General features: G+C 39.3%; 1 protein-coding gene across 1 annotated transcript; it reads left to right on the top strand.

Annotated features, from left to right (window-relative positions):
- Positions 1 to 13,522: 13,522 nt before the first annotated feature.
- Positions 13,523 to 25,458, top strand: LOC311295490 (uncharacterized protein). Its single transcript, XM_084416903.1, has 6 exons — positions 13,523 to 13,791; positions 15,979 to 16,116; positions 17,289 to 17,426; positions 20,243 to 20,383; positions 23,734 to 23,862; positions 24,532 to 25,458. The coding sequence occupies exons 1-6, from the start codon at positions 13,698 to 13,700 to the stop codon at positions 24,582 to 24,584; spliced, it is 693 nt and encodes a 230-aa protein (XP_084273029.1). The 5' UTR covers positions 13,523 to 13,697; the 3' UTR covers positions 24,585 to 25,458.
- The last annotated feature ends 615 nt before the right edge of the window (positions 25,459 to 26,073 follow it).

A 26,073-nucleotide genomic window follows, 5' to 3' on the forward strand; every position in this document is an offset into this window, starting at 1 on the left:
TACTTTTAAAAACAATTAATGAGCTGGGCCTGCAGCCATCAACATCAATGTTTAATAAAGGTGTGGATGGGCGAAGAGCTGCTTATGGCAAGGATATGGTTAAAAGGAAAGCCCCCTTAGACAATAAACAAAACAACCAATAAAACAGAGAGAGATCACACTATTTATACTGGGGAACATGCATCAGTAAAAAAAGTCTAGTGATGCCTGTGCTTGTTTACATACTAAATATTAACAACAAACCACAGCCTCATGCCAAACGTCAGATCAAGTGAATGAGAGTATATGGTTACACGTTTGCACAATAAACTGCATCCAAGTTTGTTTTTTTGTCGCTAAATGAACCAGGGTTTTCATCATCCTGCGATTGATACCATTCTCCTCCTTGATACCATTAACATTGCTATCAATAAACTCTTTTGTCACCTAGCACCGAATTAATTAAAGCACTGTCAAACACCCTCACATTCTGCGCTCACTGTAAACACCTTGCTGTTGTCTTAAAAGTAACTCTAAAAGTAAAAGTAACTTGCAATGTATGCAAAGTGTCTCTCTTCCTATCAGCGCCGATCAACGAGCTTTTAAAATGCTAGGCAGGCAGGCTAGAGGGGATTACTTTTTATTTTTATTTTTATTACTAATCGTGTTCTGTTATAGATTAACACACGGATACATACAAACATCTTAATACAAGCATAAGATGGGCTAACGTACCTTCCAAAGCACGGCGGCTGCATGGCTACAGGAACGTCTGGGTCCGGCGATACAGGTACAGCAGTCCCCACATCTCCCGTCTTGGTAACCAAAACCCAGGCGTTATGCGCTGAATTGTTAACGGGCTGGCTTGGTTGAACATCGGCCTTTAGGTAAATTAAACTGCCCATATCGTGTAAAAGTACACAGCCCACTTTGTCGGAATGGAGGTACTGAAACGCCTCTGAGCTTTTCAGGTTATTAATTGCATTCCCATCCACCGCCATGGAATCAATAAAATAAGAAAAGATCTTGGATGTTGTGATGCTGGGCCATATCGACATGTTGTCCGCCCATGATGTTACCTTACTTGGATGCGGAATGGTCAAAACACCAAAAAAAAATGGTTTTTACACCACTAATCAGCCTGCGCCGGAAGTTCTTGGCAGAAACAGGAAGTAAACCGGAAGTGCCCGGGAAACTTGTATATAGAACGTACTTTTTTAACGGTCGCGAAGAACGTTCTAATTTAATTGTAGTACCTACTCACATAGTACGCAATTTCGGACGCAGCCATTGCCTATTTGTTCTTTCTGCATTCTGGGACCCTATAGCGCCTCCCGCTGCAACATATGGGAAGAGTCCTGGGAGATTTTGTCAGCCAGTCTAAAGCCCCGTTCACACCGCCAGCGATTTTGTAGCTGCATGTCGCTAGTCTGTACAGTTAAGTCGCTTGTGGGCGTTGGTAGTGCTGTCGCTCTAATGTTATTGGTAGACTGCACGTCTGAGCATATCTATAGAAAATATCATCACAGGGTTATATAAAACTAAGATATGATTCTAATTTGAGTAGGAATTGGTTTTAAAAAGATTTAAAAGTCATATTATGCTGTTGGGAGAGTGTATATTAACCACAGCAGTGCAGTGCATAAATATTTAACTACATTAACGATCGATCAATCAACTAATTAAACTCACTCATACTGTCAACAGTTAGGCTACTAAAACGTCATTCGAATTTGACAAATAATCAATTTTCTTGTCCCTTTTAATCCACATAATGCAGGGAAACTGTAAAATGAACTGCAGTAGTGCTGAAAACTTGCACCATAAAATTACAACACTCAAACTATAAATGTATGTTTATTCTCCATGCATCATTTTTTTGGTAACACTTTAGAATACTGTATCTTACTTACTGCATAACTAATAAGGAATTATTGAGGAACTAATAGATAATTATTTATTAACACTTAAGTCACTACTGTTAACTACTAAGGAAGATGTGTTAACTAATTAGTATGTAATAGAATTGTATGATTGTGTTAAGTTTCAGTTAGTTAATCAATAACTAATGAATTATGTCATAACTCTTGAAGAACTATTATTAATTATCTATTAATTAATGTGCAAGAAAAATAACTAAGAAGTAACTACTAATGAACAGTCATACACAGCGACAATAAACCGTTTTATAGCAGTGGAGTGGTGGATGAAGTACACAAATCAAGTACTTGAGTAAAAGTACAGATAACCCAATAAAATATTACTCCAGTAAAATGATAAACTATTGGCCTATTCATTTTCAAAATTACTTTAGTAAATGTACAAAGGTAATTACTTGAAAAGTAAAAAGCACTGATCAATGTTTTTTATTTTATTTTCTAGCCAGTTTTAGTCATTCTTCAGCACTAATAAGAAAGATAAGTGCAGACATTTACTAGGATATATATTGATCTGCAAATAAGCAAACTTTTTATTTAATTAGCAAAATGTATCATAATGTATGATAACTTATCTATTTTACAAAGGTTTAGATAATACCGTTAATAATGTGTTTTTTACAGTAAGTTTGATTTGAGTCAGAAGTATGTGGTAATTCTGTATTAATTACTAATGAGTTTCCTATATTCTCACTTTAGAATACTGTTCCAGGTTCCAAGTAATTCCTGAAGAATTATCTAATAATTATTTGTTAATTATCAATTAATTTCCTTATATGTTCACTTTAGAATACTGTTTCAGGTTATAAGTAGCCTAATTCCTGGATAATTATTTGATAATTATTTATTAATTACTAATGAGTTCCCTATATTCTCACTTTAGAATACTGTTCCAGGTTCCAAGTAATTCCTGAAGAATTATCTAATAATTATTTGTTAATTACCAATTAATTTCCTTATATGTTCACTTTAGAATACTGTTTCAGGTTATAAGTAGCCTAATTCCTGGATAATTATTTGATAATTATTTATTAATTACTAAGGAGTTCCCTATATTCTCACTTTAGAATACTGTTCCAGGTTCTAAGTAATTCCTGCAGAATTATTTGATAATTATTTATGAATTACAAATAAGTTCCCTATATTTTCAGTTTCCCTCAGTCATTACCTCAAACATGAATTTACTCAATGGCATTCTATGCTGAGGAAAACAGACACACACAGTACTGTATATAAAATATAAAAACTAATCTGAGGTTAGTTTTGTATGACTGTTCATTAGTAGTTACTTCTTAGTTATTTTTCTTGAACCTTAATTAGTAGATAATTAGTAGTAGTTCTTCAAGAGTTATGACAGAATTCATTATTTATTGATTAACTAACTGTTACTTAACACAATCATAAAAATATATTACATACTGATTAGTTAACACATCTTCCTTAGTAGTTAACAGTAGTGAAGAAGTAGTTAATGAATAATTACCTATTAGTTCTTCAATAATTATTTATTAGTTATGCAGTAAGTAAGATACAGTATTCTAAAGTGTTACCATTTTTTTATATCCATGTGGTTACAGTCAAATCATAACAGTGAAATCGCCCTCGAACTCTTCTGTCTTGCCTGCACTCGCGACGGTGAGGTGAACTCCACTGAAAAGTCTTCTTCCTATTGGTTGTCGCTCACGAAAATCGCTTCTCATTTGCATAAAGTTGAAATTTTTCAACTTTTGTCTCTTGTCGCTTGACACGCCCACATTCTGTCGCCAACGGTCACTGTTGCTCGTGTCGCCGGAAGTCGCCAGTGCTCCATTGGAATGAATGGGATCGTTTTTTTCGCTGCATGATGCTGGCGGTGTGAACGGGGCTTGACGGTGTGCAGTACATGGCTTTCATTGAATGCATTCTCCACTGAGTGTCCCACCAATTTGGAACAGATTCCCAGGAGCCGTAGAATCCTGGCCTTCAGATGAGCTGAGAGACCCCCAAACCACACTGCGCCTCCATACTGCAGAATGCTTTGAAATGATGACACAAAGAAAAGAGACATGATTTCGCTGCTCGCGCCGAATGAACTAAGTCTCCTTAAAAAGTAAATTCTCTGCTGTACTTTGCTGCAGATATAGTCTACATATGATAAGTCCAGGAAAGTTCACTATCCACGTACACTCTGAGATAATTGAACGATGATTTTTGTTTTATGATTTGATTGTGAATAATTATTGGTGTAATGTGGCACTCATGAGAGGTGCCAAAAACAATCTCCTCAGTTTTCTGTGTATTGAGGATGAGGGCATTTAGATCACTGCACTTTACTAGATTATTCACTGTTTCCACATAGAGATTGGCCCCCTCTCCCTCCTTCATCAGAGCTACCAGTGCAGTATCATCGGAAAATTTTATGATATGGTGGTTGGGTGCAAAGGTAACACAGACGTTGGTATAGAGCGTGAAGAGCAAAGGAGAGCTAACACATCCTTGTGGGGCACCACAGCTGGTTGTGACCATGGGGGAATAGGTGTTATTGACCCTGACCAGCTGTTGCCTGTTAGTGAGGAAAGAACAGTACCAGTGAATGAGATATGGGTTCGTACCCATTTGAGTCATTTTGGATAACAATATGTCCGATTTTATCGAGAAGTCGATGAACAGTAACCTGGCATAAGGCTTTATTTTCGGAGCGTCCAGGTGTTTAGAGACCAGATGCATGAGAGTGCCAACAGCATCCTCCGTGCTGCTCTGTTGCCTGTATGCGAACTGGAACGGATCCAGTATGTCCTGTACAGACTGAGAGAGTACATAGGATATGATTTTTTCCAATGACTTCATTAATGCAGATGTTAGTGCCACAGGTCTGAAGTCATTGCACTCCTTGGGGCATGATTTCTTTGGTGGGGGGATGATGTGCGATGTCTTCCAGGCCATGGGGACAGTGTGTGTAACCATAGACTGTTGGAAGATGGGTTGCCACACTGGGGCTAGCTCCTTACAGTAAGTTTTCAGGATAGAGGCACTGATGTTGTTCGGGCCGGTGGCCTTACGTGAATTAAGCTGACGAAAGACGTTTTCCACCTGACCCACTGTAATTGTCACTCTATCCTCAGAGCCCACCGTGACTGACTCCAGCACCTCCCAAGCAGACCAGATACGATTAAGAGTCCAATAAAACAAGGGATATCCACCACTCTTAGCCCAGACTTTAATGCGCACCTATTAAAGGTGGGGTATGTAATCTGCAAAACGGCTGGCAGAGTTTTAAAATACACAACTCAAATGGTCCTACCTTCTTTCCTCCGACGCTGGCCCTGATTCGCGCGAGGGGGAGGGGGGTATGGTACGACCGTTTGATTGATGCACTTTCTGTCCAATGATTCTAGGTGGTCTAGGAAATGATTGGCTGGAGTTTTTCGAGTCCTGCTCGTTCCACAGATGATTAAATTACTTAATTTTCATTTCATCACTTCTAACTCAGTGGCTGTAAGAGGGTTAGGAATAGGATTTCAAGTGATTTTGAAAAAAATGGTCAAAAAAGAAAATTACATACCCCACCTTTAAGAAGGTACTGTTACTTATAATATTCGATGACAGACGAGTACAAAACAATAAACACAACCAGTTGTTTGGAGCGAGCTGCGAGTCGCCAGCTGAGCAGCGCCATGTTTATTGCCATATCACTTGATTAAAAAAAAAAAAAAACATTTCAGCGCTAGATCGTCTCTTATTTTAAAAAAAAATTACGAAATTAATGCTCTGCTAGTTAACTGGATATGTTTTATTTATTTGTAGAATTGGTACATTCGTGCCGCAAGATGTTTGAAAAAGTGGTGGGGACAATATTGACCCTGGCAAAAAGTGGTGCGGTCATGTCCCACCCGCAAATTACGCCTATGTCTCCAACCTGTCTGTAGCTTTAGTGGTGTAATTTTAAAAACCTGATTAACTTGTTCAGGTGTGTCCGAGTGCTACTTAAGGGCACGTAATAATAATTACCATAATTAGGAGACAGGGGCGTATAATATTTATGGGCTGGCGAGAGGGGGGCAGGAATTTTTGAGGGGTGGCAACATATGGCAGACATATTCTGAATTTAATCACAGTTATCACAGTTTGATAAGAAATAGTATGTACTCACTACAAAAGGGCACAGGCTGACATTTACAAACTCATACAGACAAACTGAATGCAACTGTATCTCATGCAATCAATGTCTTGCATTTGAGGTATTATGTGAAACAGTTCATATTAGGAATAAGTGACCATACAATGTGATCTCCCTTAATAGGACATAGAAGTATGATAGAAGTTAGGGGCATTATCACAGGAAAGGCATTAAGGTAAGACACAGGTGATGAGTGGCAGATGTGTGAGAGGGGAAGCAAACAGTTTTTGACTGTGTCAGAGAGGCAGCGTTGCAGGCAGCATTTGTACAAGAAGAAACGTCTCCGGTTACTATCGTAACCTCGGTTCCCTGAGAGGCAGGAACGAGACATTACGTCACTGACGTATATGGGAACTCCCTTCCTCCTCATTTTCACTGAAATCTTATAGGCTAACGCCAGCTGGAGACAGCTGGCCAATTGACGCGAAACATGCAAATGCTGACCGGACCGCGGGCAGTATAAATAGCATGGGCGCGACAATTACGTCAGAATCAAGACTGAACGCTAGCACAGCTGATCAAACGGCGAGCACGGCGGCTGACGTAATGTCTCGTTCCCGCCTCTCAGGGAACCGAGGTTACGATAGTAACCGGAGACGTTCCCTTTCAAGGCGGTCACTTCGACATTACGTCACTGACATATATGGGAACTGTATAGAATCCCGCCGTGAGCGCAGAGAAGATAAGCCCTGAACGGGGTCAAGCTACACTCCCACGAGAGACAACAGTTCTAAGCCAGCAGCGCCGAAGGAGCACTCGAACTGATAGGTGAAACTAGACCAAGAAACGTCTGTTCTGACCTACCAAGTTGCATATCCAATGCAATGAAGCGAAGGCTGCACTGGAGGGCAGCACAACACCATAAGCACTCAAGCACAAGAGTTAACACAGTGTCAACGGCATAGCGGTGACAGCTGCATAGCGGTGACAGCTGCATAACCTTATAGCCATACACAGAGTTAACAGTACATTGAAAACTACTGTGTAATGCGGAAACAGCTATGTATAGTCATTATATACATTATAGTCATAACACAGAGTTAGCAGCAATGGTAACTCTGCATAATGCAGACTACTGCACAGCTGGTGGTAACAGTTCATGAGTACATAAATAAAACTCACCAAACCCACGACGCTATAGGCAGTACATAAAACTTGAAACCCTGGCGAACGTGTTCTGAGAAGACAGCCAGCATACCTAAATCCCGTAGGCATTAAACCACATTGAAAAGCGTCGAATTCAGCGAGAAAGTCTCAGTCCCTAGTACCATCCACCAAGCACACAAACAGCTAGTCAGACTGCTGCCTAGTGGTCCACGTACATCCGCAAAGCCCTTACAGGGCCAACAGCACTTGTGAGGCCGACGGCTCAGCAGAAGGCGGGCAGGGATCAATCTGTGCTCTGAACGGTGTAAGCGACTACGGAACGCAGCTTGGTATCGGACGGAGAGTGACGCTGCAGTCACTAGGTCCGAGACAATGCAACATCATTCACGTAGAATGAGCGTAGGTCTCCAAGTGCTTCGCTGGGGCGAGAGCAGGTGGAAAGGTCATTCTCAAAGAGATCTCTCAGCACTTATTAGTGTGAAGTGTCTTGCTCAACTAAGGACCCAGCAGCGGACACACAAGAAGGTTCCACAGCTTGGGGCTGGGGTGCCAATCGTCTAAAGGGGGATAGTCATGGGGGAGCCCCATAACTCTCTCAGGTCCGTGAACCGGGGATGATAGGCCAATAAGGGGGTCACGAGGAAACTGACACTCCCTTGTAGAACATAGCCGATGTTCTATAGCCGATGTACAGAAGATCAAATTTACACATAACTGAATGTACATAAACACAGTGCCAGTGGCCGTAGCGACAACAACTGAGAATATACGCAGTTAGATAATAGCCCCATAATAGCATAGCGCCTCAGAAGTACACAAACACAGTCGTAGCCGTAGCTAGAACTGTGAGTATACGAGTTAGTACAGAATAGCCAGTTGCACTGAAGGAAACGGGGCAACATAACAGCGTAGCAATGTACGTAACAGCATCGGTCGCTGTAGCGCCAACTATACGCAGTAGCTCAGTATAGGCACTGAAGGATACGCAGCATGAACACATGCATGTGCAAATAAAAGCAGCGCAGGTCGCCGTATCGACGGACACTGTGAATATGCACAGTTCGACTGGGGTAGCTAGTTGCACTAAGATACAGGGCAACATGACAGCATAACACAAATGCGTAAGAATAGCGCATCCATACATAACGCAGCGTAAGTCACCGTAGCTGAGATGCACATTTAGATCAGGATGGCTAGCTGCACTGAAGGAAACAGGGCAGCATACAGCGTAACACATCTGTGCACATACATACATCCAGAAACTGTGAATATGCACGGTAGATTAGGATAGCTAGTTTTGCACTGAAGGAACAGGGCAACAAAATAGCAAAAACACGTCCTTGTACGTACATAAGTGCAGTGTAGTCGCCATAGCGACAGAACTGTGAATATGCACAGTTAGATAGGACAGCTGGTTGTTGCACTGAAGGATAGAGGGCAACATAACAGCATAACACATCAGTGTGCACATTTAAAACATCTGTGTGTATAATGCAGCGCAAGTCGTCGAAGCGACCGAAACTGCATGAATATGCGCAGTTCAAACACAATGGTCAGTTACGTTGAGGGTAACATGACAGCATAACGCTTCAGTGTGTACACAGATGCAGCGCAAGTCGCCGTAGCGACGACTGTGACTATGCACAGTTAGATAGGATAGCTAGTTGCACTGAAGGATACAGGGCAACGTGATAGCCTAGTTACATTGATGTGTACAAAACACAGCGTCAGAAGCATAGCGACATCGACTGTGAATACGTAGTTAATCAGAATAGCCGGTTGCACTGAGGATACAGGGCAATATATAACGGCATAAATCATAGACACATATCAATGTACATAACACAGCGTCAGTGGCAGCGCACAACAACTGTGAATACACAATAATCAGAGTAGCCAGTTGCACTGAAGGAACAGGGCAATATATAGCGGCGTAATCGTAACACATATCAGTGCGTAGTGTGTACACAGCGTCAGTTGCATCGTGCAACAACTGTGAATACGTACTGTGTAGTAATCAGAATAGCCATTGCACTGAAGGATACAGGGCAATATATAACGGCAAAATCATAACACATATAGTGTGTAGTGTGTACGTAAACACAGCGTCGGTTGCATCGGGCAACAACTGCGAATACGTACTGTATAGTAATCAGAATAGCCATTGCACTGAAGGATACAGGGCAATACACAACTGCAAAATTCATAACACATCAGTGTGTAGTGTGTACATAAACACAGCGTCAGCTGCATCGCGCAACAACTGTGAATACGTAGTAGTCAGAATAGCCATTGCACTGAAGGATACAGGGCAATATACAAAGGCAAAATTCATAACACATATCAGTGTGTAGTGAGCATATAAACACAGCGTCAGTTGCATCGCGCAACAACTGTGAATACGTAGTAGTCAGAATAGCCATTGCACTGAAGGATACAGGGCAATATACAACTGCAAAATTCATAACACACATCAGTGTGTAGTGTGTACATAAACACAGCATCAGCTGCATCGCGCAACAACTGTGAATACGTAGTAGTCAGAATAGCCATTGCACTGAAGGATACAGGGCAATATACAACGGCAAAATTCATAACACACATCAGTGTGTAGTGTGTACATAAACACAGCGTCAGCTGCATCGCGCAACAACTGTGAATACGTAGTAGTCAGAATAGCCATTGCACTGAAGGATACAGGGCAATATACAACGGCAAAATTCATAACACACATCAGTGTGTAGTGTGTACATAAACACAGCGTCAGCTGCATCGCGCAACAACTGTGAATACGTAGTAGTCAGAATAGCCATTGCACTGAAGGATACAGGGCAATATACAAAGGCAAAATTCATAACACATATAGTGTGTAGTGTGTACGTAAACACAGCGTCGGTTGCATCGGGCAACAACTGCGAATACGTACTGTATAGTAATCAGAATAGCCATTGCACTGAAGGATACAGGGCAATACACAACTGCAAAATTCATAACACATCAGTGTGTAGTGTGTACATAAACACAGCGTCAGCTGCATCGCGCAACAACTGTGAATACGTAGTAGTCAGAATAGCCATTGCACTGAAGGATACAGGGCAATATACAAAGGCAAAATTCATAACACATATCAGTGTGTAGTGAGCATATAAACACAGCGTCAGTTGCATCGCGCAACAACTGTGAATACGTAGTAGTCAGAATAGCCATTGCACTGAAGGATACAGGGCAATATACAACTGCAAAATTCATAACACACATCAGTGTGTAGTGTGTACATAAACACAGCATCAGCTGCATCGCGCAACAACTGTGAATACGTAGTAGTCAGAATAGCCATTGCACTGAAGGATACAGGGCAATATACAACGGCAAAATTCATAACACACATCAGTGTGTAGTGTGTACATAAACACAGCGTCAGCTGCATCGCGCAACAACTGTGAATACGTAGTAGTCAGAATAGCCATTGCACTGAAGGATACAGGGCAATATACAAAGGCAAAATTCATAACACATATCAGTGTGTAGTGAGTACATAAACACAGCGTCAGTTGCATCGCGCAACAACTGTGAATACGTAGTAGTCAGAATAGCCATTGCACTGAAGGATACAGGGCAATATACAACGGCAAAATTCATAACACACATCAGTGTGTAGTGTGTACATAAACACAGTGTCAGTTGCATCGCGCAACAACTGTGAATACGTAGTAGTCAGAATAGCCATTGCACTGAAGGATACAGGGCAATATACGACGGCAAAATTCATAACACAAATCAGTGCGTAGTGTGTACGTAAACACAGCGTCAGTTGCATCACGCAACAACTGCGAATGTACTGTGTAGAAATCAGAATAGCCATTTGCGCTGAAAAATACAGGGCAATTTATAGTGGCATAAATCCTAACACATAACAGTGTGTAGTGTGTACGTAACACAGCGTAGTTGCATCACACAACAACTGTGACTACGTGGTAATCAAAATAGCCAGTTGCACTGAAGGATACAGGGCAATATCGTGGCATAACCATAACACACACATATCAGTGTACATAAACACAGCGTCAGTGGCATCGCACAACAACTGTGAATACATAGTTGAATCAGAATAGCCAGTTGCACTGAAGGATACAGGGCAATATATAACGGCACAAATCATAGCACATCAGTGTGCAGTGTGTACATAAACACAGCGTCAGTGGCGTAGCGACAACAACTGTGAATACGTAGTTAAATCAGCATGGCCAGTTGCACTGAAGGAAACAGGGCAGCCTGACAACATAAGCTGTAAGCACATCAAAATGTAATGTTACGTTGGCCCAGCGTCAACAGCATAAGCGGTAACGACTGCGCAACCCCGTAGTCAAGACTGACTAGGGGTAAACAACACTCACCGGATTGCGGCTGTGCACTTTCCATTGTCAGAGCGGGACGGCTAGAGACCTCTATGCTAGAGACTCATAACATCCGCAGTTTTTTTTTTTTTTTTTCTTATTAGACACGGAGCCATGGCCTTTGCCTCGTCTCTCTAGACGCGCGTCTTGCGCACGACTACCAAAGGACGCCGTGGAAAGACGGAATCTTTCTTGAAGTAGCCTGGCTGAGATACCGGGCTACAGTATCCTTATCAACAGAGCCTCTCGCGTCGAGTCCTTCTAGCGAGCCCGCGAAGAGGACCGGAGTGGCGACGGGCAGTGTCATACTCGTCTTAGGGCGGGAGAGGGCCCACCAGCGGCCTGCTGGCGGCAGTGGGCCTCATCTCCGCTGATGCCCGGGTTTATTCCCCTGAGGACGCGCACTGTCCGGCACATGCCCGCCGTCGTGAGTGCGGCCTCGGTTGATCCATGTTAGGGTAGAGCGAGTTGATAGGACCCGCACATATCTGGCATGTAAGTTAGCAGCCATCGGATGCGGGGAGGAAACATGGTGAGTAACCTCTATTGCAACTTCCACGATGACTTCAGATAAGACTTCTAGCGTGAAGAAAGAGATTCTGACGTAATTGTCGCGCCCATGCTATTTATACTGCCCGCGGTCCGGTCAGCATTTGCATGTTTCGCGTCAATTGGCCAGCTGTCTCCAGCTGGCGTTAGCCTATAAGATTTCAGTGAAAATGAGGAGGAAGGGAGTTCCCATATACGTCAGTGACGTAATGTCGAAGTGACCGCCTTGAAAGGGAACTACCGGTATACAAAGAAAAACTTACCCATGAAGACAAGTGAGCAAAAATATTAAAATACACTGTGGAAATAAATGGGTCACGACACTCAAACAAGTTCTTGGACACCGCTTTTATTGTTTACACGTAACACACATGTGTTTGTTAGCCATTTGTCCCTCAGTAACTTGACTTTTTTTTTTTTTGACAGATGAGGTCTTTACTGAAAAAGGTGATGAGAAATACAGTACAGTATATAAAATATTCACAGCAGTTAAGGCGACATGAAAGGGATATTTCATGCATGTAAATATGAGCTGCTGTATCAACAAATCAACAAAAAGGCTCACATAGTTACTGGGTTACATCAAAATATCCACAAACAGCAGAGTTTCTTCTCAAAGAAGTCACATAAAAATACATTTAGCTAAGTTAAATGCATGAAATGTCCCTTTCATGTCACCTTAACTGCAGTGAATATTTTATTTACTGTACTGTATTTCTCATCACTTTTTCAGTAAAAACCTAATTTGTCCCCAAAAAAAAAAAAAAAAAGTTACTGAGGGACAAATGTGGAAAATGTGTGTTATGTGTAAACAATAAAAGCAGTGTCCAGGACCTTGTTTGAGTGTCGTGACCCATTTATTTCCACAGTGTATTTTAATATTTTTGCTCACTTGTCTTCATGGGTAAGTTTTTCTTTGTATACCGGTAGTTTCTTCTTGTACAAATGCTGCCTCTCTGACACTGTTTGCTTCCCTTCTCACTCATCTGCCACTCACCTGTGTCTTACCTTAATGCCTTTCCTGTGATAATGCCCCAACTTCTATCATACTTCTATCTCCTATTAAGGGAGATCACATTGTATGGTCACTTGTTATTCCTAATATGAACTGTTTCACATAAAACCTCAAATGCAAGACATTGATTGCATGAGATACAGTTGCATACAGTTTGTCTGAGTTTGTAAATGTCAGCCTGTGCCCTTTTGAAGAGTGTACTATTTCTCGTCAAACTGTGATAACTGTGATTAAATTCAGAATACGTCTGCCATATGTTGCCACCCCTCAAAAATGCCTGCCCCCCTCTCGCCACCCCATAAATATTTTTCTAGATCCGCCCCTGTCTCCTAATTACGGTAATTATTATTACGTGCCCTTAAGTAGCACTCGGACACACCTGAACGAGTTAATCAGGGTCCTGAACGAGTTAATCAGGGTTTTTAAGATTACATCACTAAAGCTACAGGCAGGTTGGAGACGCACCTAAAATTCCAAAGTTGTATATAAAAGCGCCTTAAAACCCTCTTCAGTGCATTTCCAGCAGAGACAGAGTCCATTGTGAGATCGCAGGTTTCAGGATGACAGCTCGGCTTTACTGCTCGTTGGTCGCTGTTTTATTGTGTTCCTCTGTTTGCTGGAGCGCAAGAAGAATCTCCGATGATCGATTCAACGGTGAGATCTTTTAACTTCATTATAGCAATCAAAATATGTAAACAACCTAAACAAAATATGACTTTAGGCACATCTCAGAACATTATAAGTAGGCCTAGCCTAGTAACAGACGTCCAGTAATAGTTAAACTTTGTATTTATATTTATATATATATATATATATATATATATATATATATATATATATATATATATATATATATATATATATATATATATATATATTATTTTTATAATTTTTTTGTGAACAGATCCATTAGTTTGGTTATGGATATTTTTACTTTACTTTATTATTATTATTATTATTATTATTATTATTATTATTATTATTATTCCTCCCGAATGGGAGTCCAAGGCATTCCTTAAAAAATATGTTTTTGCTTTTGTTTTAGAGTCTCTAGGACCTATACTAGTACCACCAAAGATTCACTTTTGAAATGGTTATAACTTTTGATGAAGAAGAATGACATGCTTGCATGCTTCTCACATTCAACATATTAAATTAAGACTCTGCACATTAAGGTAGTGGTTAATTTGAAAAGTACAGTATTCAGATTTTTTGATAGCCTACTTCAGATTTTGCTCAATTTTAATTGCTTCAAAAATTGCCTCAGATGATCTTTGGACTGAGATGCACAGAAACGACTGAACAACTGACTTCTTTGTTAAATGATGACGTCAGAAACTAAACAATGTCGACCCAAAATTGGTTCTAAACTTTGATCAATCTAAACAAAAATTGGTATGCTTTATCGGAATCATAATGTGATTGTACATGCCACATTTGGGAACAGCACCACCTCCAGGTCATGAGATCTGGAAAATGGCTATTATTGCCAATAACGTTTGAACAGTTTGTCAGAAAATCATGAATTTGTGGATACAGACTTTCACAATATTGGATTTTGACATAAATTGCAGTATCCTTTCTTTTTTTTTTTTTTTAATGAACTAAAGTTCCTGAGATAATTGTCTCCAAAGTTTACCTTGCCTGTATTTATTGCCTTATGTTAGTTATAGCTTAGTGTGCTACTTGGTAAGCATGCTATCCAAATGCCATTCTTCTAATGTGGCTCTTCAGCTTTCAGGTTGACCATAAGCTATATTTAGCATTTTAATATGGTTACACTCGCACTGAAGGCTCTCCTCTGCAGTTTAGTGAGTCAACGTCAACTGAATGGCTCAAGCTGCAAACAGTGGCATTTCTCAACTCCACTTCTGAACAGCTGTTTCCCCATAGACATTAGATTTCTGCTGTTTATGTTCTCCTGGCTCTGCACTGCTGTTGCTGTTTCTTCAGGGGCATGGCCCTGAAATCGCTGCTTGCAGTTTTGTATTTGTACTTGTCCCTTTACCCCTTTAACAATGATGCACCATTAAGCATGGGGGATAATTATAACTTAAGTATTACCTTACAAACCAGTTTTGTTAAAAAAAAAGAAAAATGTCTGATTGCATGAGTTCTGTCTGTTTTGCTAAAAATGTGTTACCATTTTCTTTTTGTGTGTATTAAAATGCCTAATGTAACTGTTCAACATAATTATGCCACAAAATATGAATCACGTCCATGTTTTATATTAGCATTACAATGCACTAGTAGTGTTCTTTTTTTGTAATGGCACTTTGTAACAATTTAGGGATAAATGGTAGATTTCTAATTTCTAAACTAATTTGACTTTATGCAGATAAATGTGTGGCTGTTACACTTCAGTTTGATACACACATTGCAAATTCCCTGATGATCCTCTTGAGTTATCTTCTGTATAGTGGCCAGTTGGTGCCTGGTGAAACTAAATTGCATTTCTGTTTCTGATAAAGACTGCTCTAAAGAACACAAAGGCAACGATCTGATTGTGGAACTGATTTGATTGTGTGTTCTCCCTGCATTCAACCATTTTCATTAAGTAGTGGATGTCAGAGGTCCTCCAAAAGTAACACTGAATTTTTTGCTGTTGAGTTTCACAAGATACTGCAAGTGACACATTAAATTAAATTAAATTAAATTAAATTAAATTAAATTAAATTAAATTAAATTAAATTAAATTAAATTAAATTAAATTAAATTAAATTAAATGTGAAACTTTCAAGGAGACGGACTGATTTTTTGCATGGTAAAGAAAATTATTTAATGGTAGAGGAGACGTTCAGCGTTCCGTAATTATGGTTTCTGTCATGTGTTAAATAACAGTAAAGCCAGGAGTGTGTCCAAGCACAGACGGAATGATAGGATTGTGTGCTGAATTTTGTTTCGGTGACGATGACTGTCCGGGGGATGCGAAATGCTGCAGTAATGGATGTGGACATGCGTGTACAGCTCCATATAAAGGTAATTATATTTTATTATAGTGTGGATCAGCTTCTTTTTTTTTTTTTTTTTATCAAAATGCATAGTCATTCAACATCTAACATTCAAACTATTTACATTTGTCTTCTGTCTGGCCTTGGCGCTGGCTTGGCAGAACTGCGGATCGTATAGGCTACCACACAAGTCTTGTACGTGACCATTTAGTACAGTTATAGGCATCTAAAGATTTATATGCCCTCAGTTTCTCTTTACGCTCAGTTTCTCTATCAGCTAGGTGTAGAAGTCAGGCCACTCTACTGGATGTAGCGTTAACGTTAATCCTGTCAGATCGTCCAACCATTGACAGAGTGGATACGGGTCAGCCAATCTGGGATGTCCGTTAAAATTAACTTTTGCAAATAACAATCACGGTCCTGGACAGTGAGTGACCTTGCACAATACAATAAAATCGGATTTTCTCCAGTCATAATTTAAAAACAAGTTAACAAAACTTGCAAACTAAAGTTAGTGGAGCGACAGGGGCTTCTGCCACCACCTAAGCTCCGGAAACACAAAAAAAGTCACCATGTGTTTATTTTTGTTTATTTGTTATTTTTAAGGATCCCATTAGCTGAAAGTCTATGCAATCAGCTAGTCTTCCTGGGGTCCGTTCTAAAAAAAATGACATTACAACAACATTTCAATAATCATAATTAACACATACACATTTCATATATATACATGCATACACAAACACACACTTGTAGGCCTACATACATACATACAATCTAGTATCGATTCATAAGACGAAACATAAATGCAATATAATTTACAATTACCTTAATCAAACCATATTAAAACCTACATCAACACATAACACCTTAGACTTCTTTTAAATGACAGCTTATTACAAAGCTGATGAACTTCAATGGGAATGTTATTTCAGTTGACAATAGCTCTATACAAGACTGTTTTCTTCATGAAATTAGTTTTTGGATAGGGATTTATTATATGACCATTATTTGCCTTTCTGGTGTTATGATGTGCACAGAGTTACAATACACTATTTGATTAAACCGAGAAATAGGCATTTTCATTGTCAATGTGTTATATATATCATAGTGCTTAAAGTAACTGTTATTCTTTGGTTTGGACATTTAATGGTAGAGGAGACGTTCAGTAATTATGGTTTCTGTCATGTGTTTGAAATACAGTAAAGCCAGGAGTGTGTCCAAGCACAGACGGAATGATAGGATTGTGTGCTGAATTTTGTTTCGGTGACGATGACTGTCCGGGGGATGCTAAATGCTGCAGTAATGGATGTGGACATGCGTGTACAGCTCCATATAAAGGTAATTATATTTTATTATAGTGTGGATCAGGTTTTTTTTTTTTTTTTTTTTTTTTTTTTTATCAAAATGCATAGTCATTCAACATTTAACATTCAAACTATTTACATTTGTCTTCTGTCTGGCCTTGGCGCTGGCTTGGCAGAACTGCGGATCGTATAGGCTACCACACAAGTCTTGTACGTGACAATTTATTACAGTTATAGGCATCTAAAGATTTATATGCCCTTAGATTCTCTTTACGCTCAGTTTCTCTATCAGGTACAGTAGGTGTAGAAGTCCGGCCACTCTACTGGAAGTAGCATTAACGTTAATCCTGTCAGGTCGCCCACCCATTGACAGAGTGGATACGGGTCAGCTAATCTGGGATGTCCGTTAAAATTAACTTTTGCAAATAACAATCACGGTCCTGGACAGTGAGTGACCTTGCACAATACAATAAAATCGGATTTTCTCCTGTCATAATTTAAAAACAAGTTAACAAAACTTGCAAACTAAAGTTAGTGGAGCGCCAGGGGCTTCTGCCACCACCTAAGCTCCGGAAACACAAAAAAAAGTCACCATGTGTTTATTTTTGTTTATTTGTTTATTTTTAAGGATCCCATTAGCTGAAAGTCTATGCAATCAGCTAGTCTTCCTGGAGTCCGTTCTAAAAAAAAAAATGACATTACAACAACATTTCAATAATCATAATTAACACATACACATTTCATATGCATACATGCATACACAAACACACTTGTAGGCCTACATACATACATACAATCTAGTATCGATTCATAAGACGAAACATAAATTCAATATAATTTACAATTACCTTAATAAAACCATATTAAAACCTACATCAACACATAACACCTTAGACTTCTTTTAAATGACAGCTTATTACAAAGCTCACGAACTTCAATGGGAATGTTATTCCAGTTGACAATAGCTCTATACAAGACGGTTTTCTTAATGAAATTAGTTTTTGGATAGGGATTTATTATATGACCATTATTTGCCTTTCTGGTGTTATGATGTGCACAGAGTTACAATACACTATTTGATTAAACCGAGAATTAAGCATTTTCATTTTCAATGTTATATATATATATATATATAGTGCTTAAAGGAGAACTCCGGTCAATTTTAACATTGAGCTCATTTTTTTGTAAATTTGGAGTGCTGTCAGTACAGAGAACAATGACAAAAATCGGTGTTGCCTACACCGTGTTATCCTCTTTTTAAAATCTGCACCCTGTTGACTTCAATGGGGCAAGTTTTAAACCTGCTTTTAGCCTCTTAACATCCTTGATGTGTTATTGTCGAGTTCACGCGCATAGGTTTAGTTACCTATGATCACGCGCGTGAACTCGACAATCGACTACTTTGGACTTCAACCGAAAACAGGATGTAAATACAGGTTTGTGCGCTGGCTGAATTAACGTCACTTTTATTAACCCTCTGGGGTCCTTCGTTTAACAGTCACACTCAGGACCTTCGGGTCCAAATGGACCCGGAGGGCGGGATTAATATATATATATAAAAAATCATATTTTTTTTTTTTTACTTGTTTTTTATAATATTTTTTCTTTTCTTTTTTGGTGTTTTGAGATCATTTTATGATTTTAATTAATATTTATTCAATAATTATGACCCATTTTTTCCCATTGAATATAATAGACATTTTTTATATATATATATATATATTTTTTTTTTTTTTTTTTTTTAATGTGTGTGTGTGTGTGTTTTTTTTGTACTCTTGATGTTTTAGAGATTCACCCCTTCACCGTTGAGTCCTTTTTTTCTGCATCCTGGCTGATTTGTAGATTGTATGCACAAAAAAATGCTGTGTTTTCATATTTTTGACAATTTCCCATTCATTTCCTATGGGGGTAATTTTTGACCAAAGAGCAGAAGTGTGACGTGCTTGGATCATGACCCCAATATTTTTTGTGTGTTCACATACCCAATACCATAAAAGTCACCAAGTTTCGGAAAATTTCGATGAAGCTGTGATTTTTTTTTAAATTCAAAACAGATTTTTGTAATCTGAATTTATTAGTGTGTATGTGTATAAAAGTGTGTGTGTTTGTGTGTGTGTGTGTGTATGTGTGGATGTGTCTGTTTTGCACTCTTGATGTTTTATAGATTAACCCCTTCACTGTTGTGTGCTTTTTTTCTGGATCGTGGCTGATTTGTAGATTGTACGCACAAAAAAACTCTGCATTTTCACATTTTTGCCAATTTCCCATTCATTTCCTATGGCGGGTCCATTTGGACCCGAAGGTCCTGAGTGTGACTATTTTTTTTACAACCACTTAGACTATTCAAATCCTGTCCCCAATTTTTTTGGGTGTTCATATACCAAGTACCAACAAAGTCACCAAATCTCGGACCATTCCAATGAAGCTATGATTTTTAACATTTTTTTATTTAAACGCTTCGGGTCCATTTGGACCCGAAGGACCCCAGAGGGTTAATATCTTTCACATCTACTGCAGTCAGATTCACCCGTGTTCACTCTGAAGGAATCACTCACATGGCTGGTGCACTTGTAATGACACATGAAGGATGTTAAGAGGCTAAAAGCAGGTTTAAAACTTGCCCCATTCAATTCAAGAGGGTGCGAATTTGAAAAAGTGTAGGCAACACCGATTTTTGTCATTGTTCTCTGTACTGACAGCACTCCACATTTACAAAAAAATTAGCTCAATGTTAAAATTGACCAGATTTCTCCTTTAAAGTAACTGTTATTCTTTGGTTTGGAAATGTAATGGTAGAGGAGACATTCAGCGTTCAGTAATAATGGTTTCTGTCATGTGTTTGAATAACAGAAAAGCCAGGAGTGTGTCCAAGCACGGAAGACGGAATGATAGGATTGTGTGTTGAAAATTGTTTCGGTGACAATGACTGTCCGGGGGATGAGAAATGCTGCAGTAATGGATGTGGACATGACTGTGCAGCTCCATATACAGGTATTCATATTGTATAGTGTGTTGATCAGCTTTATACAGAGCTTTGTTTCAGACAGCTCCGTACGTTAATAGTGAAGCGGTTGCATTGTTCATTAAAATGATCAATATCTGATTCGAACTTCCCAGATCAATAACTCGTGAGCTAAACGTTAACTTATATCACCTCGTTCCAATCATAGTAACATAGAAAAACGAGCTGCAAACTAATTTATTTTATACCAGCTTTATAATCAGTTGATCTCTATGAGCAGGCAGCTGAGATACAAGTCCGAAGGGACCGTCTACAAAGTGCAAAACCAGAAAAGACAGTCCATTGGACTTGTCTCTGTCGCCTGCGCAGAGATATTTATAAGGCTCATTTTGAGAAATTAGGTTGAATCTCAATGGAACCCTTCAGTGTTAAAGGTCACCTATTATGACTCTTTTCACAAGATTTAAAATAAGTCTCTGATGTCCCCAGAGTGTGTATGTGAAGTTTTAGCTCAAAATACCCAACAGATAATTTTTTACAGCATGTTTAAATTGTCATTTTTTGGGGCTCAGAAAAACGCACTGTTAGTGTGTGCCCTTTAAATGCAAATGAACAGCTGCTGCACGGCCCAGGAGGCGGAGCCTCACAAGCTCACGCTAACGCCTCCTTGACACTGGCAGTTGAAATCAGCTCCGATACGGCTACGAAACGACCGGAAGTCATTCATTTCCTATGGAGATTCGCAGGAGATTCCGCAGGAGATTCCTATGGAGATTCACATCCTGAGGAACTTTCCTCCACGCAGCAGCCTGTCTCTATAACCCCCTCAACAGAGAGATCAAACAGTACATTCTGACACTGACAAAATCAACCGTTAATCTCTCCGCCATTTTTGTTCTACTCGCTTCCGAAGCTTTTCAACGGTGTAGTACGACGTCCGCTGGGGGGCGTATTGCGTATTACGGAGCTGATTTCAACTGCCAGTGTGAAGGCGGCGTAAGAGCTAGGACAATCGCATCTGATAATATCAAAACAGAAACTCTGTTGCGGTGTTCATTTCGACTCAGAGTCGGACAATAATGCCCACAGAGCCAGAGAATATATGCTGTATCGAGATAGAACAGGTTTAGTTTAATTACGGTTATAACTTATTTGTCATCTGCTTTTATCCACTAATACAAGCCCGTCGGAATGATGACCAAAATATACTGATGAGTTCAGTGAAGTTTATTATATATCACACAAAAGATGAAGCCTTAGTTTTACACCAGAAAATCACTGTAAGAGCTGAATAAACACAGTATAAGATGTGCACATTAAAGTCTTATCCATAAACTCTCTCTCTCTCTCTCTCCGTTTCATTATCAACATACACAGCGAAGTACACAAAACACTCGTTACAACTAACAGTAAACAAATATATACACACCTTTTCAGTGGGTGCTTAATAATCTGGTAAACCTATATCTGTAAAATGACTCGATGAGCTGTCATAAAGTGCGTGCTCACTTTCATCTCTGCCGTAGTCAGTAACGTTAGGCCTGTCGCTCCGGAGACTGTAAGCTGGATCACAAACAGTACAGATCCATCCTCGAGTAACAATGAGAGTAAATGAAGACTGCTATGTTCATTCTTACATCCAACAACAAAACGCCTCAATCGGTTAGGAGACATTCTTGTCTACAGCGGCTCAAGCCAGCGTCGAAACCATAGACTGTAAAAAAAGATGGATGACACCCCTTCGCTATCTTCCATTGATGAGAACTGAAGACGTGTCCCGATCAAGCGGGAAGGAAGTCGACCGGAAGTTGAAGCCGGCCGCGTGCCACCATCTTGTAGCAGAACTTCACCTGCTGTTAGCATTCCATTGACTCCCATTCATTTTGGCGTCATTTTGACAGCGAATAACTTTACATCTGAGGCGTTTGAAGACTCCATTTGTCCATTTATTTCTAAAGAAACACGACAATGTATAAAATGCTCCATTACCTTGTAGCTTATGTTATGGCCCCGTAGAAGCAGTTTTTGTAAAAGTAGGCTAACGATTGCGTCATAACCACGCGACTCTCTGTCGCACAGTAGAGAAATTACCGTATGGACAGGAGGAGAAGCTCGCGGGCAATCGGGGGGACGTGGAGGCAAAATGACAAAATAATTAATCAGAATACTTAGCAAAAGTTTCTCCTGCTCCAAGCTCATGGACAGCTCCTACTCACACTCTCCATCTCTGCAAGTTTTGGAAGGGAATGATTCAAATTTCTCATGCCACAGCCACTAGAAGACAGAGGGGTTGTTCACGTCACATCTACGTCGTCAAGCTCTGTTTGAGTCGGTTTGAGTCTGCGCGTCAGGAACGGAAGTCCTAAAAAATCGCTAAAAATGGGCTTCACTTGTCTCAATTGAGTTCCAATGAGATGGCTCTGTCCACTTCTTATACTGTCTATGGTCCCGATATGGCGCTGACATATTGGAACTTGAGTCTGCGCAGTAGCGATCTCGGGACCAGACCTGCGCAGTAGTGAGCAGGAAGTAAAGCCGCGAAATCAACGCTCCGCCCTCACTCTCGCAGAATGCACTGAGGGAGAGTGGATTCTGCACACTTTTTAAAAAAATTGATTGCAGTACGACAAGAGGCTTGTTAAAATAAAGTAGATACAATCTCCTCAGTCCTCCGAAGATCCCGAAAAAAATGTCCGTTGGTGCTTCAGTGACTACTTCGCTCAGAGAACCTGTCAATCACAGCTGTCAATCATGACGTTACACCACCGCATCACGTAACTAACTAAAAACCAACTTATTTTTGAAACAGACACTTGAACTTACATCAGCGTGATAAAAACGACAGCAAATGAAAGAAACCACCTTTGGAAAAAATATATTTGAAGTGTATTTAATTGTTTAGTTGGTCTCACGTCCCGTTGAATAACACGGGAAGGCGGGACTTATGACCTATACTAGGACCAGTCACCGGGGGGCGATCGAGACTTTTTGGCTTCACTTTTCAGGGCTTGTGCGGCACGCTTGGTCGAAACAATTGAGGACTGTGTCCAGCTCACTCAGGGCGGGGCTATGCTCAAACTGCAGTCTGTCAATCAACAGTCGTGGGAGGGGCCTGTGCAATTCTACGTCACACTGCATAGAATCTTAGAACAGCTCATTCTGAGACAGTGATTATGATTTATTGAGATAAAAAAAATAAAATAAAAAAACACTGGGTGGGTTTTTATCATTCTTGGGTGGTTTTGCTCACACTCTCCCAACACACATTTGTTCAAACACCATATAAAAGTGATTTTTTTCATAATAGGTGCCCTTTACTGTATAGAGCTGAAGGCATATGTATGTGCAGTGTGTAATTCAGCATTCATTGATTTGACAGTGAAACCAAAGCCCGGAGTGTGTCCAAAAAAAATCATCAAACCAGTAGTGTGTACCAAGTCATGTTCCTATGACCGTGACTGTCCGAAAGATGAGAAATGCTGCAGCACTAGATGTGGACAACAATGTGGTATATTATTTTATTTTATTTTATTTTATTTATTTTATTTTATGAATGCCACCATAGCATAATTTATTTTATAGCCTAGTTCAATATATAACTTGCAGCTTATTTTCTTGTTTTGAATACCACTGAATTTAAAGGATTTGTGAAATAAGGGGTAAATTACCTATAGTGTTTGTTGATAAATGTTTAGTTTTATTTAACTGTATTTAATATACATATAAATTAAGTTAAATGTTTTTTGCAGTAAGACCAATTTCTCTTTCAACATAACTTCCTCTTCTTGGCCAGGTTACATTATCTGTGGCGTAAACTCTAGAGATGAGGCTTCAAAACCATGAATTTTTAGGGCAGTGATATTCAAATGACGATTGTTTTCAGCCGCCACATTTATCAACACATGATCATTCATACGATCTGATTGGCAGCATTCTAATGTTAAATTTCTGCGCTCGAATCTGCGCTTGTTTCTACGTTGGATTGACATGAGAATGATAAAATAGTTAAGACAAACATTTATCAAAGATTATTTGTGCTTTACAAAATAAAGATTTATAATGCTTAGAATACAACTAGTAACAAGCAAAAATTGTTCATGCTTCGAGTTTTGTGCTGTTTCTGAAATTGAATGCCACTAAATGCACTGACTAAAGCTGAATATTTGTATCCATGCAGTGACGCCTGGTAAATGTTATCCACCCTTTTTGTGCCGACAAGTGGATCCGTGATGGCCAATGTCCTGCCAGACAGAAGTGTTGCCCAACCACCTGTGCTGGTTTAACCATCGAAAAGAGTCCTCTGAGATTGATTTTGCATACCATACTTGAGGACTGACTTTTCACCAAATAAATCTGTTTAGTAAAACATTCCTCTGGGTTATTATTTAACAAAAAAAAAAAAAAAAAAAAAAATTTTCTTGGCAGCAAAAGTGTATTTCATTATAAGGCTTTTCAATAATTTTTTTTTTTTTTTTTTTTTTGTCGAACCAGAAATGAAACCGAAAATGCATCTTAAAACTGATGCAATATTTAAGACTTAAGTTTAAGTTTGTCTATTAATGTATCTAAAGACTGCATGTTTTCATATTTTAAATGATGCAATGTTTGTTAATAGGCTTTTATGAGGGTGTGATTCAGATGCCCGAGGTCTAGGATGCGCCTGAGGCCGCTATACTTTTGGGGCTTTTTTTTATTTTTAAAATGTGTATTTTGAAGGATTAATATTAAATGCTTTATATTTTGCCAGTAAAGAGGACTTTTAAATCCACTATAAAGAGGTACATATAATACCGGAAACCTTAAATTATGCTTTTTTCTTAAAGAAAAAGGTTTTAGTGATCATTGCTTGAGCAGCTAAAAAAATGGCCCAAACCCCTCTAACCATCCAGAAGGCCAATGGATGGTTAGGATGGTTTTAGCTCTGTTTTCCCAGCAGATCTTTTGCACTGTAAATACTGCAAAGATGCCATTTGTATTTTTTTTAATGCATTGTTTTGGTTATTGAGTAATAAGTTTAATGGAATTAGCAGTTTTACACTTGGTCGGCTATCCTGACACATAATCTGTTTCTACCAAACACTTAGAATAAAGTCATATCTCTGCTGATGATGCTGTATGACTTGTTTAGTATGACTTTTAACAGAGCTTATGAAAAAATATTCAATTATGTCAATCCTTTTTTCTCATTATCTTCAATAATATGAGCTCTAAGTGTCAGTTTGCAAGTGATCTGATGTCAGCAGACTGACCCATCTCCATTTTTTATTTACAAGATATACATCTCTTAATTTTATTATAGTCTGAGGTGAACCACGTTTAATGTAAAAACAGCCACAACTAAGAACCAGGGATGAGTGAAACACTTACCAATTATAATGAAGACTAAAATTGCATTAATTATTATTTTCAGTATTATTCTTTATCAATATTCATAATCGGATGTTTATTTGAAGTTCAAGTGCATAAAGTTTGAGCTACACAAGCTGAAAACTGCATGAACATTATATCATATATCAGGCACAGGGAGCAGAGATTAATTTCGGTGTGTAATGTAGCATATGTTTTCCACTGATGCATTTGGACTAAGAATGTGTACACTAAAGGACAGTATTCTTTATATGGAAAGTGGATTGTGCCACGTGTAAACATGAGGCATACGTCTATTTTTAACATTTAACATGTTTTTTTTTACCTGGTAATGAACTGAAATTAGTACAGC

This window comes from Rutilus rutilus (assembly GCF_951802725.1).
Source record: "Rutilus rutilus genome assembly, chromosome: 8".
In the NCBI taxonomy this organism is placed as follows: domain Eukaryota; kingdom Metazoa; phylum Chordata; class Actinopteri; order Cypriniformes; family Leuciscidae; genus Rutilus; species Rutilus rutilus.

What these genes read in the sequence shown, in the direction of transcription:
- LOC311295490 (XM_084416903.1), top strand. Translation starts at nt 13,698, where the DNA reads ATGACAGCTCGGCTTTACTGCTCGTTGGTCGCTGTTTTATTGTGTTCC. An exon ending in GTGTACAGCTCCATATAAAG is followed by an intron (nt 16,117 to 17,288) that starts GTAATTATATTT and finishes TTTGAAATACAG; the next exon opens with TAAAGCCAGGAGTGTGTCCA. An exon ending in TAGATGTGGACAACAATGTG is followed by an intron (nt 23,863 to 24,531) that starts GTATATTATTTT and finishes GTATCCATGCAG; the next exon opens with TGACGCCTGGTAAATGTTAT.